The sequence below is a fragment of the Spodoptera frugiperda genome, chromosome 8 (genome assembly GCF_023101765.2).
Source record: "Spodoptera frugiperda isolate SF20-4 chromosome 8, AGI-APGP_CSIRO_Sfru_2.0, whole genome shotgun sequence".
Taxonomy (NCBI): domain Eukaryota; kingdom Metazoa; phylum Arthropoda; class Insecta; order Lepidoptera; family Noctuidae; genus Spodoptera; species Spodoptera frugiperda.
The window spans coordinates 3,100,130-3,116,189 of NC_064219.1; the positions used below are offsets into that span (position 1 = coordinate 3,100,130).

Genomic DNA, 16,060 nt, shown 5'->3' on the forward strand with positions numbered 1-16,060 from the left:
CCAACACTAACTTGATGATATGATATCCAATAAACCAACAAAATGTCCCACTATATATAAAAGTACCAAATAACATAAATCGACCGCAAAAATAGGACCCTAAGCTTCACCGCTTTACCGCAAGTGTCTTACACAAAATCACAAACCTTTACTGAAACCGTTTCAGATGGTTTACCGCTCACTAAACAAACAGGACAGACAGACCGATTTATATAGGTTTAGCCTGACCTTTCACAAAACCACAGATAAATCTACACTAATGAATAAACTTGGAGTGTCTGTAATATTGATATTATCGCTTTTTACCGTACATGCATACCATTCATATACCAAAATAACATTTTTTATCTGTCTGTCTGTCTGTTTAATCTGGCTAATCTCTGAAATGGTTGGACTGATTTTGATGGAACTTTTATTGGCAAGTAACTGATGTACTAAGGAGTACCTTAGGCTACATTTTTATTAGAAAATAAAGTCATGAAGTCCTCAATTCGAGTGAAAATGCGCCCGCATTTTCACTTCTCACACTCATCAGTTAGTTAATTGTAAAGTGTAAAATAAAACCTTTACAAAACTGAATAAACTATAGTTTTCTGAATCTTTGTCTACATTAGGGAAGGTCTGATCTGACGTAACATTGTATAATTATGTTATGTATGGAAACAAAATCTTCTTTCTGAATACTGAATAAACAATAGTATTCCAAATCTGTGTCTACATTATACAGTTAAAATAAAGCTGAGAGTTTGTTTGTTTGTCTTGTACGGTTATACTTCGGCCTTTGTTAGGGAATACAAAAGCCACAACTGAGCTAAAGTCTGGGGTTCAATAACCATGTTGGAGGAAATATGCATTAAGATTTTTTTATGGAATTTGAGGCAAACGAGTTGGCGGATCACCTGATGGTAAGCGATCGGCGCCGCCCATGGACACCCGAAGCACCAGAGGCGTTACAAGTGCGTTGCCCTTTATAAGTTTGGAGTAGTATTGTACTATTATTGTGATAATGTTGACGCTGCTCATTGACAAAAGGAATAGTGTAGTTTAAGTATTTTGCAATTTTAAATTCCAATTGGAAGAGATTTAAATCCAGCGTTTATTTATTTATGGTATAAACCGATAAACGAGTAGACGGTTCACCTGATGGTAAGCAATCACCGCCGCCCTTCGACGAATCACTAGAGGCGTTACAAGTTCGTTGCCGGCCTTTTGGTGGTAGGAATTTAAGTGTTGTTGGGGAATCAGGAATTAAGAACGGCAACCTCACTCATACAACGAAACACAACGGAAACGTTGTTTGCTTCACGGTTTTCTGTGAGGCCGTGGTATCATTCCAGCCAGCCTATTTGTGCCGCAGCATGGCTCTCCCACACTTATATTTTATTTTATATTGAAACAAACTAAAATCCTGCCACTACTAAACTTCGGTAGCGTGTCTGATTTACGGTAAAACTATTTAAATAGACCTTCATTAAACCCGTGACCTTCGAAACAGCTGTACACACTGATAACATTTGAGTTGCCTGGGTATGTATGTACAAGCTATTGCTTGGCCATGGAGCAAGGTTTGTTGACCTAGCTATTGTCAATATTTTGGAAGTATTCCTGTTTTTTTATAGTGTAAACGAGCAGACGGATCACCTGATTGTAAGCAATCGCTGCCGCCCATGGACACCCGAAACACCAGAGGCGTTACAAGTGCGTTAGCGGCCTTTTGGAAGTTAGGAATTTTAGGGTTGTTGGAAAATCGGGTATTTTGAAGACAAGGAAGGAGGATAATTGGGCCTTCCGGTTACCTCACTCACACAATGAAACATAATTCTAACGTTATTCCACTTCGGTTTTGGAGCTGGACCATTCTTGCCGAAGCGTGGCTCTCCCGAAAATTAAGTTAATGATTAAGGCACTTAACGAGACAGAATTTGTAAATACAACGTCCACGACACAGACTAAAACTCTAATGTGAACTCAGCGGTGCTAGTACCAAGATTATTTTCACGTTTACGATTAACAAATCCAGTTCTAAATAACAATAGTTAGAGAGTGATAATGCAAATAGCATTTAAAAAGAACATGGCGCTTAACAATGGCCTGAACCGGATAGTAATCCGTGTCATAACTTACTATGCAAGCCTTGTGCCCAATGCGTTGGGCATTCCCAGCGCTAGTGACTCAATGGATCGTCACGTTGGAGCCTTCAAATTAATGACATGACGTTTAACTTGCCCAATTTCTAGTTACTGGATTACCTAACCATGTAGCTAGATGTGAATTGGTTTTTTTGTAGTGACGTCAAATCATTGCTACACAATTGGTTTTGGAATTTCTTTGTGACTACATTTGTCTTTAGGATCTCGAATGAAGTTTTATATCTAGTGTTTAGAAGAGCTATAATGAAATAAATGACAACATTACAGAACTACGTTTGAGAGAGGAAAGGACAAAAAAATAGGCAAAGGACTACTTACAGGGTTCGCCTGTTAGCAATCGGTGCTAGCTCTAATTATATTTGCTCGATATGATTTAGATCATAGATTTAGGTCATAAACAGTAAGCGATCTTATTAACCTCTCACTACATGGCAACTGTCAGAGTTGACTTCTTAGATTGTGCGGACTATAATATAATGAAAACTGGCTATGAATTTGGGCTTCATGTTTCATGTGTTTACGTTAAATATATTTTGAGTTCTGGATGGATCAAAAGTGGTACCAAGTGGTTCGTGTAATACCTATGACACTCTACGCTGGCTAGCCAGTTCCTTTGCTTGAATTTAGCTTGACACGCTGCCACATGTCTAGATTACTTCTTTTTAGGTGGGTCTACCAATAATTACTGATGTTGGAATGTATTTGTCTGGCAACCTTCGAATGAATGTGACGTCTACATTACTCAATTCTTAGTTCTTTAGGAGGCGTTCTATGACGTTCACATTGCCTAAACCTCACATTATCAGATGGTTGGTTTTTATACTGACGTCAGTGGGTGGAGCAGTTGCTACATTTTTGTTTTGGGAATTCCATAGTAAGTTTTACTGTGGGGCTAAGACCGCACAAATTAAAACAATAAAAGGGTCACCAGGTACCTTCCTAAACATTTAGGAAGGACACTTAGGGTGCTTTTCCACCAGAGATCTATTATGTAGCTATGCTAAGAAGATGTTATAGCATCACACACATCTCTGGTAGAAAACAACCCTTATCTAATTGGCCTATCATAAAGCCGACGTCTCCGTAAGTACTACTGACTACAATTTCAAAATTCCTTCCTACTTACTTATTTGGCTTATAGGTACCTAGTGCTGTTTGCAATCATTATTACACATTGAAATCGAAGGAAGGAAATGAACTATTTTCTCTTACCAAATTACCCAATTTTATTAAAGGAAACCGAATTGAACTTAATTGTGGTAGATATCTATTGCAGAATTAAATGAGAAACGCAATTATTTCCTCAAACCTTTTGTCTCCAAACATTGACAAATGGGTAATCTGATTTCTGTAGCATCCTGTACTAAAACAATAAGTAGAACTGAGTCAATAGGTTACACATTTCCTTAACAGTTCAGGAATAATTCTCAAAGACAGACAACGGATGTGACGAAGTGAACGGTAGGGCATAATAGCACTTATTGCATAATAGTGAACCAAAATACTACAAAATTGCCAAACTTTATTTAGAGTCTTAAACAGCAGGTATTAAAGTTTATAATGGCATGAATGAAATGCAAATATAAGTTGGTAAACTATAGTGAGTACTTTATATTTGTTGTATTGCATAAATCGTACTTATTGACTCATACTGCCAAAGTTGTTTGCAACATACAACGCGGTTTATGTTATGTAATAGATTAAGTAGCTACACTTTCTGATATACAACAAACAAATGTTGTTAAAGGAGACTACGAAGTGTCATAATATGGTCATATGCAAGTATTTTATTGTCAGTTTTAGGATGGGGGTCTATAGTTAGTGGATGAATCCCTAAATAAAAATTGGTCCTTTCATATTGGCTTATATTAAAACAAAGCGTTTTCAGGAAAATTATAGTTTGGTAGGTGAGTACTAAGTCTTCATAGTCTTCACACTAAAACATAAAAACACGATTAGGAAAAAAATGTTTTATCTAGGTATAAGTCTATATATAGGTATCTATTTTTAAGTTGGTACACTTTTACTGATCAATTTGGGAAATCGCAATTGTAGCTTAGTTTCAATTCAATTTTATTCAATTTAACCATGTTCAGTATCAAGTAACTAAAAATACCTATATTTTCAATAAATGTAGGCTTGTTTTAGAATATCCAAAGGAAAACTATCTCTCCAAAATATCTAGAAACTACCTAATTTTATAGCTACCATAACTGAATTCTACCATTACAAATGACATACAAATCAATTAGATAGTACAATTTGTGTTAGTTATCAGTGCCCAACGGGACGGGCGCCAACTTTACCCAGTTAAAATGACAACGCCTGACCGGCGCCAAAGATTTTATACGACGATTTATACATTGCCAATGTATTTTTGGTAGGCGCTTCGACTTCACGAAGTAATGTAGTACTTTCGTATTTTAGTGTTTAATATTCTGACAGTAAACTGGAGCTAGTTCACGGGTTTGAGTTATGTGTGTGGCACAATATTGTAGGAGTTTGTTTTGATTTATTTTCGTGGAACAAATGGAATCTCGACTTTCTTTAGTACGAGTGAGACGCCATCTGCTAACGATATTTTTAGGTGCAAAAATCACTTTAATCTAAGTCTTAATATTATCAAAGACTTATTTAGAGTATTTTTTTAATATATAATGGAATTAAGAGATTCTGGTACATGAGATTCATAACTTAACTATCTCTTTGTGCTGTGTATCTACAGGCTTAATCAAATCTTACGAGGAATTTCATAGAGGTAGACGAACTACACCCATTTCGAACCAAATTAAACGATGGCGTGAGCAAGGACAAAAAAAACTAAAATTTAAAAGGCCGGCAGCACACCAGTGACTCCTCTGGTGTTGCGGGTGAGCGACGCTGATCGCTTAGCGATGATCTGTCCAGTGACCCGTCTGCTCGTTTGCCCCCTATTCCATAACAAAAGTCATGATGATTTCACTGCCTCGAGGATTCGGAGTCCTTGTGCTATTCAGTCGCTTTACCACCCACGGAACCAAACAGACAGTTAAGGGTAGTTCTTCAGAGACAACATTTTCGATGTCTATGGGAATATTTTTGAAACCAACTAACAAAACGGCATGTAATATTTTTTTTAGTATAGTTTAGCTATATCAGTTACTAGGACAAATAATATTTTTTAAATAATTGCAGTCTAGGTACAAAATGTTTTTTTTTAAAGCTTGTTCTTCTGATTCATATGGCGTGTCCGTTTGCCATTTTCCGGAACAAAGTAGTCGATTTCGCATTTTCCCTTTGATACTTCAATATAAATTATAATTACATCGAAAGGAGATGAGTTGTCCTCTTCAAAAAAAATATGCATTCGTTATAACTATGTTAGTATGATTATAAATAAATAAATAGGAAGTGTCCGGCGTATAATACTGATTAATATGGCGTAAGCTGCGAATGACCATACTTGGTCGGGTATTAATAATGAGAGTCTGGCTTCCTGTGCGGAGGGAAACCAGGCGTGCAACGGACAAGCTAGGAGGTGGACGTGCGGCTGGTTGGCTTAGATCCAGGTGTTACTAAGGTAAATATCTGATTCATCTGTGTTTGGTTTACATGGCATCCTGATTACAATGCCTATTTTATAAAATTTACTTTAAAGTTTTAAAACTTCAATCTATGTTTCGTGTGAAGCTTTTTGGTTATACATTCGTGTAGAAAAATGACAAGAATGAAGTCTGTATATACGATGAGTTATGCATGATTGTAAGCAAAATCCGCATACCGCATATGAATCATAAAATAAATTATTGATTCTTCTGTACATTTTTTTACTAGTCTTATTTTTAAATTAACTTAGCTATAAAGGATAGCTATAATTTAAATTTTTTTTTGAGGTATGTAATTAATATGAGTCTGAAATTGCTAATCCGCCCTGAGCAAGCGTGATGATGAATGCTCGTGACTTCTCTGTGCGAAAGTACTCGAAAATGGTATGCTAAAAAGAAATTAAAAGAACCTGAAATTAAAATAAATACAGAGCTCATTTACATACAATTTTCAATTGTTCAACAGATTCATCTGTAACAATTTCTGATTCATCTGAGCAGAAAATATTCGGACGTCGATACCTCGAAAACTATTTTTTAAAAACGAGTCCCTCACTTGAATATACGTTATTTGGTACACCTATTTTCATATGAACACGTGTTACAGATCTTAAAGTGGAATTAAATTTTGGCCATATGAATCAGTCGAAGAATCGAATTTCGAAGAACTACCCTTAACACAACCATGCCTTCGAGAAACAAACTTAAACTAATAATTTTAACTTTGACATTTTAACTAAAGTATTGCGATTTATGTTGTTCCTAAAAGTTTTAATGGCGACTGTAATAAAGGCTTCGTCTGAAATTAATTCTGTTTTGTCAACCTCCATGTTGTTTCTTGTTACAGTTTTCAATCTATTTTGTTTCTTTTCCTGTAATTTATTGCTATTAGTTTGTTTTGTGGAAATAGATTGTAAGTAAGTGACTACATGCTATGTAGGTACAATATCTAAATAGTAAGATATACATGCAGTAATTTATGTAGACTATTGATTGAAATATATTTATGTTACAGTCAGAGTGATTAAATAGCAATTATTCATAATGACTGGTCATTATGAATAATTGTATATAAATACCAAATTCACTAGACAATGTAATAAATTAATCACTTTATCTGGACATTATTCATAATAGGAAGTCCAAGTTAGTCAAAGTAATAATACATGTGTAACTCAAAATGTCACAAGACTCTTACTTGTAAGAATAACTTGTAAGAATAAAAATTAGTCTTTAAGATCAAAGACTAATTTGTTTTGGCATAAATTTGAGTCGCATAACGTTAGTAATGGCCTAATGACTTATGTAGGAAATGGTGGCTGTGCCCTATACATGATTTCGATCAAACTAATTTGCTATAAGTTCCTGTAACAATTAAACAATAATGTCGGTTAAAAATTTAATATGCTGTGCAACAAAGTTAGTGACAGAACCGAATTGCTACAAAACCGACTCCACGTAGTCTTGTTTGTCCTACCCCTAGAGTGTAATTTAAAATCGCGTAGGCGCGTAGGAGCGAGGCGGCCCGCGGGCTGAGGAGCAGGAGGCTGCTAGCGAGCCACCGTGGCTGAGGCTGGCCGGCGAAGCCGGCCAACAAGCCGAAGCTGCGGTGGTGAGCGAAAGCCGTCTGCGACGATTAGCACGCGTGGGGCCGCCGAAGGCCCGCAGCGCCGGAGCCATGACAGAAACCCTGCCTGCTACATGCTGCATGTTTGCTTGCATGTTGCTCGTTTTATTACATTATCCAAGTCTTCGAAGATAGTATATAAAATTGCTAGTTAATGTGATTAATTTTGTGTCATTTATCACTTTATCTAAATTGAGTAGTCGTTATATATAATTGCTAGACAGTATATATAATATCAAGATTTATTACTTTGGCTGTAACATTTATACTTATTAAGCACCTAATCATGACACAAAACACTATACTCAATTATCCTCCTTCCCAATCTTCCCAATTCCTGATTCCCCAACAACCCTTAAATTCCTAACCCCCAAAAGGCCGGCAACGCACTTGTAACGCATCTGGTGTTTCGGGTGTCCTTAGGCGGCGGCGATTGCTTACCATCAGGTGATCCGTCTGCTTGTTTACAATAAAAAAAGTTATATTAAATAAAACACATTAACTAATTATGTGTAAATTATTTATTAAAATTATATTATTAAACTATGTCATGGCAACCAAATTGCATTGCATTTTTATTCAACATCACATATGTAGATAATAGGACACACATGTTCATCTTAGAATAAGTCTTATTTTGTGTGTGGGGATTATGTCAAATTCTATCAATAGAGTGGCACACTCTTAACTGATTGAGGCAGAGGATGTAGATGATACATTGGAAAAGTAAGTTAATAACTTTAAGTCCTATATCAACTAGATGAGGTAAAGAACTAAAACTTGGATTTGGCGAGAGGTCTTGTTATAATAAATTAATAGTTAACAGAAAAAGATGGGAAACGATCCTACATAATATATTATCAACCACACATCAGGAACATTGAACAAAGATCCTACTTTTGCTGGCTTCAGATAAAACCGTAGATGGGAAGTTAATAGCAGTAATACCTAAATACATTTCAGAAAAAAAAATCCTCTTTAACAACTATCGTGACACATTCTAAATTAACTAAAAATGACGGTTTGCTCACGTAAGTGAATGGAGCGTTGGAGGCTGCGCGACGTCGCTGGGTCTGCGCACGCTGCTCATGATGAAGAGTCCCTCTGTGACTCGAAACTAGTAGTTTTTTTTTATTTACGTGAGTAAACCATGATTTTAGTTAAGTTTCTCTTTAACTTAATAAACTAAATTAATATATTTTGAGACAATTGGGACTAGTTTAACCGCTGAATAGTTTTACTACTTCATCAGATATTTTGTTGGCGTATTTGTAGCCGTTGAGGAGAATGCGGTCTAACGCTGGTACCGCCTTGATCGAGTCTCCAACCCTGTAAAAGAAGCAGACAATTAATATTACAAAACATTATTTATTCTTTTTTCGACCCAAAGTTAGAAGGGCCAAGAGATCCCTTCGGTGCCGTGGATGGGTTAACAGGTTTCGGCTTGAGATAGGATTAAGAATGGGGGTGGTGTTTAGTCAGTAAGAGTCTCCCAAAGCAGAGGAGGATTACGAATACATCATCAGAGTCGCGGAGAGCCAATGGATGCAAGTGGCGAATTGTTGTTAGACGAGGACTAAGGGGAGGTTTTTGTTCAACAGTCTGAAGGACGTCTTCAAGCTCCGTGTTGTTAATGGATAACAATTGCTTTGTTAACCATTTATAACTTTGACTGCACGGTTGGCGCAGTGGCTAAGTAACCGGCAGCTGCGCAACGTGTAGCGGGTTCGCACGGAGCAACTCTATGTGTGATCCACAAATTGTTGTTTCGGGTCTGGGTGTCATGTGTATGTGAATTTGTATGTTTGTAAACGCACCCACGACACAGGAAAAAATCCTTGTGTGGGGCAACGTTTTTTAGAAAAAAGAAAAACTCAACAAAACTTACTGGCACTTAATCTTCCAGGGTTCATCGACGAAGTAAATATGTATTGAGATGACTCCGTACTTCTCTACGCTTTCGAGGAGGCAGTCAGGAGCATGAGGTAGCCCTATCTGCAATAAAAAAATATGGCTAAGAATGATGAATTCAAGCATTTTGGCGTGATTGAATACACAACCTCAGAATCTTTCGCATTATTAATAATAATAAGAAGTAAGATTATTTATACCTAAATTAAATAGTACTTACCGACATGCCTTGTTTGGGGTTCGGTAAATCATCAAACCAATTCCTTGCCTTTTTGGGCTTGGTCATTTTGCCCACCATCTGGAAGCCAGTGCCGACCATATCACCCTGTGTGGTCATCGCAAACCATGGGAAGTAATCGTCGCATTTAAGGTCACGGGTCATATTGTAATAGTAATGTGTTCCTAGAAACAAAAGGAAACGTTATTATGAATATTGAAATGTATTTTTAAGCCGTGTCCCCACTAGGAATATTTGTCGAGCGACATATGTGTCCCGGAGACATTATTGAAACTGTTCCTTGTCGCACAGTCAACTATGTCGCGGACGCGCGAACTTTATGTTCTATGAATAGCCTTTGACACCTGCTTTCGAAGCTTTCTTTGAAACAATCTAGAATATTCACATGGAAACTAATATATTTAACGCTCAAACTAAGTTTATTTTATAGATGCTTAGATACAATTACTTATTAATAATTACAAATGTCATTAAAGTGAAATACGTTAGGGGGCTACCGCAAGGTGCATTATTAGGTCCACTCTATTTCCAATACACAGTACTTACCCATATTAGGAATACAATTTTGCTTTTTGAAGGTGGTGCTGTTCAGCTCTGCTTCTGTGCTAGGTATACGCATCAGACGTGAGTCGTGTCCCACAACCCATACGCCACCGTCTTGCAATGTCGCTCCATTCTCTACTTGCGGACCAGCACCAGCCTTCAGAGATTCTGAAAACCAAATTTTATGTAAGTCATATAAAAGTTAACCTATTTTTATAGTCGAACCAACTTCTGGAAACCGAATCCAAACTTTATCCAAGTCATATGAAAGTTAACCTATTTTTATAGTCGAACCAACTACATATTATTTAACTTCAGAGCCTATTATTTCAGCCAATTTTATTAATGCTAAACAATATAATTTCTAATGTAATTACTTATTATTAAATTATGGATTCTTGTTTTTTTTTCAGTTTACCGAGATTACACTCCTCGAAAATATCACGAGAAACTTTTCAACATTCAACAAAAAACATTACGTGCTTACAATCTGTCTGCAGTCTACACCACTCGGAGCGTATAATGGCCCTCAGACAATGCTAACATATCGAGTTACATCTCTCCATCCATTCCTTTAGTGCTTATATGAACGTCTTGCGTTGAACGAAATAAATTGAAACCATTAAGGACATTTACTGGTTTCCTTTATTAAGTTTTATCCTTATTACCATTTGGATCATAAAATTGAAGCTGATGATGATACTTGAAGATATCTTTTGATGGTGAACATGCACCGTGGATAGTTATAAACGCTAACTTTTGCTTTTATAACAACTAAATCCTAATCCTTAAGTTTAACGACCTAAAGCTCGAGTACATAATTTAATTGGTGCCAAAAAAGTGTGGGAGAGCCATACTTCGGCATGAATGGGCCGGCTCGACCGGAGTGATACCACGGCCTCACAGAAAACCGACGTGAAACAATGCTTGCGTTGTGTTTCGTCGTGTGAATGAGGTTACCGGAGGCCCAATCTTCCCAATCCCTGATTCCCGAATAACAACCCTTAAATTCCTAACCCCCAAGCCGGCAACGCACTTGTAACGCCTCTGGTGTTTCAAGTGTCCAAGGGCGGCGACGATTGCTTACTATCAGGTGATACGTCTGCCCGTTTACCGTGTTTCATAAAAAAAAAATTTTCTTACCTTCAGACACAAAGAACTGTGTAGCAGTCCAGTATTCTCCTGCCGGCTCGCCTTCCACCGCCGGAGCTGACCATTTCACGAGGTTCTTCTCTGGAGGCAGTGCAGTCTCTAGTCCATCAGCTGGAAACTATATCCAAATCATAAATAAGCATAATTATTATATTGTCGCAGAGGAGAGAAGAGTAATTTTAGTTATTTTAACCAAACACGAATCTTGTTTCAACGCAGTGAGTTCGACGATTGAGTAGTAAATTGAGTTATATACTTCATTCGATGAAGAAAAAGTTGAGTTATTCCGAATATGTATATAAATTAATATCGTAAAAAAATCGCTTCTTTAGATCAATTAGCCTTTCCACCATCGAGTTAAATTTAACATTTACATTAATAAAAGCAGCCCGTGCAAAATAAGATTTTGTTTTTTACTAACACTCTATGGATTTTTATGTCTACAATAAACACATATTTAATTTAATTTAAATTTATAATTGCCCTGACTTTGAAGTTGAGGCCCAGATATTTTGAGTTCACAAAATCTACTTAGTTTCAATTTAGGACTTCAAAATTAAATATTTTTGCACTTTTTATGAAACCATATTGTATTATCCCTATCGACCTTATTGCATTATCCTTTGCTACACATCCCGTGTGTGACGGCACAGTCGCGTGCTCAATCTTCGTCAGATCTACAGGTGACCCATAAAGCATTCTATACCACACTTATGATGTTGCCCTCGCACACTCTCATTTTCTGATTTCCTCATCTTTAGACTTAATACTACATCATAAAGTTTAAGAATGTACAAGAAACTCCATTCGGTAAAATGGGGTGAATAGAAACTCAGGGGGTGAATAGAAATTATTTTTTTATTAGGATTATTAGTTTGTTTTCATATTTTTGGTTTTAATAGAGCATTTTTGGTTTTAATAATGAATTAATAAAAAATATTTAAATGGTGTAAACAGTTCTAAATTACGTGAAAACACAACAAAATGTTGTTCCTATTCACCCCCGATTTGTTTCTATTCACCCCGTTTTACGGTAGTAATTCTTCTTCGACCATAGAAACCGATCTTTCGAGAACTTGGTCTGCTGTCTACATATGTAGGTACATAGCTACATAACATGTTTATATTACAACAGCGTGGGTCCCCGACCCTCCGCGATTGATCTTGTTCATTCAAATAAATTAGATAAACGGCGGCGCGGGCGGCGCTGCGTGCACGGCGCGTCACCGCTCCGCATTTACGGCGTATTGTCATTTGTTGGGAGTAATGAGGAAGAGATTTGCGCGGTCATGCACCGATTGTTGTTTTGGTTGAGTAAAATGTACCTAGGTACTATGTGATAATCGAACATTTGCGGCTAGACAACGTGAAATTACCGATTTATGTATCTAGATATACAATTTCGTAGTTCCATATCTGTCTTTGTTGATAGGATAATATTATGCGTTGAGAATTTTACTTTGCTCATGATTCTGCCTTGCTCAGACATTTAATGTTCAATAACATCTTTTAAAAAGGCATTTTACGACTTAAACCTTCACAAAATTCATTGGGAAATATAGACAAAGCTATAATTGCTAACAATTCAACTCCAAATATTTTATACCACACTGTACACTATAGATGCATTAAAGTGATTTGATTTTCTAAACAAAACGTAGTAAGGCCCAATTACCCCCCTTCCCAATCTTCCCAATCCCTGATCCCTCAACAACCCTTAAATTCCTAACCCCCAAAAAGCCGGCAACGCATTTGTTACGCCGCTGGTGTTTCAAGTGTCCATGGGCGGCGGCGATTGCTGACCATCAGATGATCCGTCTGCTAGCTTACCGGCTTATTCCATAAAAAAAGTAACTTACAGCAAGCATAATTCCGGCGACAAAGCCAGCAGTATCATAGAGGGAACAAAGCCCTCTTCCTGGAGGACAGTACATCCTCAGCTCTGGTAGTGGACCCTTCGGCCGCTCAGTCCGCAGCCACCCTTCGGCTTCCACATCACTGATGGTGCGAGGAATTTTGAAAAAGTACTCCATATCAGCCAGGGCATCCGTCCAACCGAATTTTGCTGAGAATCAGATAAAATCATGATGAGCACATCTTCGGATTATTGTTATAAAAAGAATAAAGTAACATAAGCGAGATTATTTTGAAAGGTCTTACCTCTAAGTCCGTCATATTGGACACCTGAAATGAAAAAAGAAAATGATAAAAATAAATACCTTTACGGGTACACAATCTTTATTACATAATACAAGTAAGACTAAAAACCACCCCGTTCCTACTCCTGCTTTTCGAGCCGGTTATACGCTGGGCAGTTCGCAGCTCATGAGATTACCTAGTAGATTTACCTAAATTATGATGGCAAATTAATGTACGAGTATATTTGTTTGTCTTTCTGTCACGTCACATCGCAGCGTTTTATGGGAAGTTAATAGTTTATTAAGATTTTCGTGAATAAGGAGGAGGCTAGAGGAGAGTGGTACAGAATACTTTTGACTTTTAAGTGTGGGAGAGCCATGCTTCGGCAAGAATGGGCTGGCTCGACCAGAGTGATGATGATCGCCTCACAGAAAACCGACGTGAATCAACGCTTGCGTTGTTTCGTTCTGTGAATGAGACTACTGTAGGTCCAATACTCCCTTCCCAATCTTCCCAATCCCGATTCCCCAACAACCCATTTTCTAACTTCCAAAGGCCAGCAACGCACTTGTAACGCCTCTGGTGTTTCGGGTGTCTATGAGCAGCTGATGCTTATATGCTTTGCCGTTTGGCTGTTGCGGCTTATACTATAAAAAAATCCATGTAGCGTGTGGTAGCGGGTGAAATCTCAATTGGGAAGTCAATTATTATGATGTACCTAATATTATTATTTATTTTCTTAGGTACTTTCCTTCATAAACATATTAGTTTACGTAGAGACAGTTTATCAATGTTTAGTTTATTCGACATCCTCATTACCATAACTGGTTTATTGATTTGAAAAATACTATAAATTTCAAAAACTGGTTTTTATTTTTAAAGGTTTTTGAACTAAGAGCCATTTGACTAGATAATTCCCGTTATTCAAAAACTATTTGTATAGTATTATTTCATTAAAACTACTGTCTCATTGGTCGTGCTACTACCGAGCAAAGATTCAATTATCAAGCCAGGCAAATAGATTTTTCGGTTTTAAAAAGTCTTAGTCGTAGTCATAGGAGTCTTGAAAAGTGCCTGGTGTATTGCAATATGCTCACATTTTTAACATACCATTACACAGGACTTCAGGACTTTGTTATTTCTTTTAGTTATGGTTGCAAATAATTTCTTTTAGATACATTAGATATTTAAATTCGAATTGATTCACCATTTATTCAATGGAAATAACAACATATGTATATATGTAGCAAAAAGTGAGTCCACTTCTCTGTCTACCCCAACCGCAATATACTTAGGTACTCAACAAGTTACACTACACGTTCATTGATAAATTTTAAGTCATGCTTATTTCAAATCTGTTATGTTTACAATAAAACAACATTGAAAGATAAGATGAGTTAAATTAATCTTCTGAGTAAGTAGTCAACTCGGACCACATGCCTACGGCCCATTTGGGACGAGTTGGGGAAATTAAAAATAAATTAAGTTTTTAGTGGTCAACTCGTCCCACTATTTTTTTTGTATGGATTTTTAAACTTAATCAATGTTTCGTACAGTTAGCAACACAAGATTAAAAATATTTTTTTATAGTTTTTTTCTTTACTTTCGTTTTGTTCATAGATTATTTCATGTCCGAGTTGACTACTTACTCAATCTTCTTAATTATTTCTATTTTATGTCTTAATTGAGCGTTAAAAAGGAAAAAAAAACTCACCACACACGACCGCTACGAAGGCTAACAACACAATTACTTTTTCCATGTTTATCATTAGACATGGAAAACTAAGAAACAATTAGTATTTGGTTTTTACGATTGTGCCGTCGATACGCAACCACGGACTTGCTGCCACTCGCGTTCTAACCGAATAGGACGATTTAAACTGATTAAATGACAGCAGAAAATAACTGCACGCCGTAGGTCAATGACAATATAACGGTGTTTCAAATCTAGTTTTTGATAGGCTAAAATTAATCAAAATAAAACGTGAACGACATCCTTAAGGTGGTCTTTATATGTCTTTTTCTTCTCACCAGAAGATTATAACCAGACGTTGCTCTTAACTAGATTTCAAGCCGATTCGTTTATATGTCGAGTCATGATCGGACAAAGTGATCAAATTTTTCGTCTCATCATAATCCCCACGCCTGACATCCGTTTTCACTAATCATTTATTCTAATTAAACCATTAATACTTTTAAAATGCGAACAAATAAAGAAATAAATAATGTAATCTGTGTAATCTGTCCGTCAGTGAAGCTAAGTGCTCGTTCCAAAGTGGGGATATCAATTAGAACACCGCAATTTTAGATGATACTTTACTTCACAATCTCTGTACAATTTTAGGACATACCAGGGTATCAGTACAATAAAATCAAGTCCTGTTCACAGTGGACTTTCTGTTCTCAATTCAATGTGATGATTAAAGCGACATCCGGGCGTTATAAAGTAAAGTACACACAACACTACATACATGTGTTTGTTTGTGTATGTATGTTTGTATGTAGTTACTAACACTAGCTGTTGTGTGATCGTCTGATTACAGACTGCTTTTATTAGGTATACAATGTGTCATACTCCTTATGACTAAATTCTAGACGTATTCCCTTTAAGTTTAAAGTAAATTCTTCAGAAACATATCGTCACGTCTTTTATTAATGAAGAGGTAAGCACAGGTGCACATTACGGCACGTAAAGCCACTATACCTACAATGTACA

General features: G+C 36.7%; 1 protein-coding gene across 1 annotated transcript; it reads right to left on the bottom strand.

The window, feature by feature from the left end:
• Window positions 1-7,868: 7,868 nt before the first annotated feature.
• Window positions 7,869-15,227, bottom strand: LOC118275500 (uncharacterized). Its single transcript, XM_035593487.2, has 8 exons — window positions 15,059-15,227; window positions 13,366-13,389; window positions 13,065-13,270; window positions 11,197-11,323; window positions 10,057-10,221; window positions 9,493-9,674; window positions 9,250-9,356; window positions 7,869-8,690 (listed from the first exon to the last, which is right to left on the bottom strand). The coding sequence occupies exons 1-8, from the start codon at window positions 15,111-15,113 to the stop codon at window positions 8,582-8,584; spliced, it is 975 nt and encodes a 324-aa protein (XP_035449380.2). The 5' UTR covers window positions 15,114-15,227; the 3' UTR covers window positions 7,869-8,581.
• Window positions 15,228-16,060: the final 833 nt, after the last annotated feature.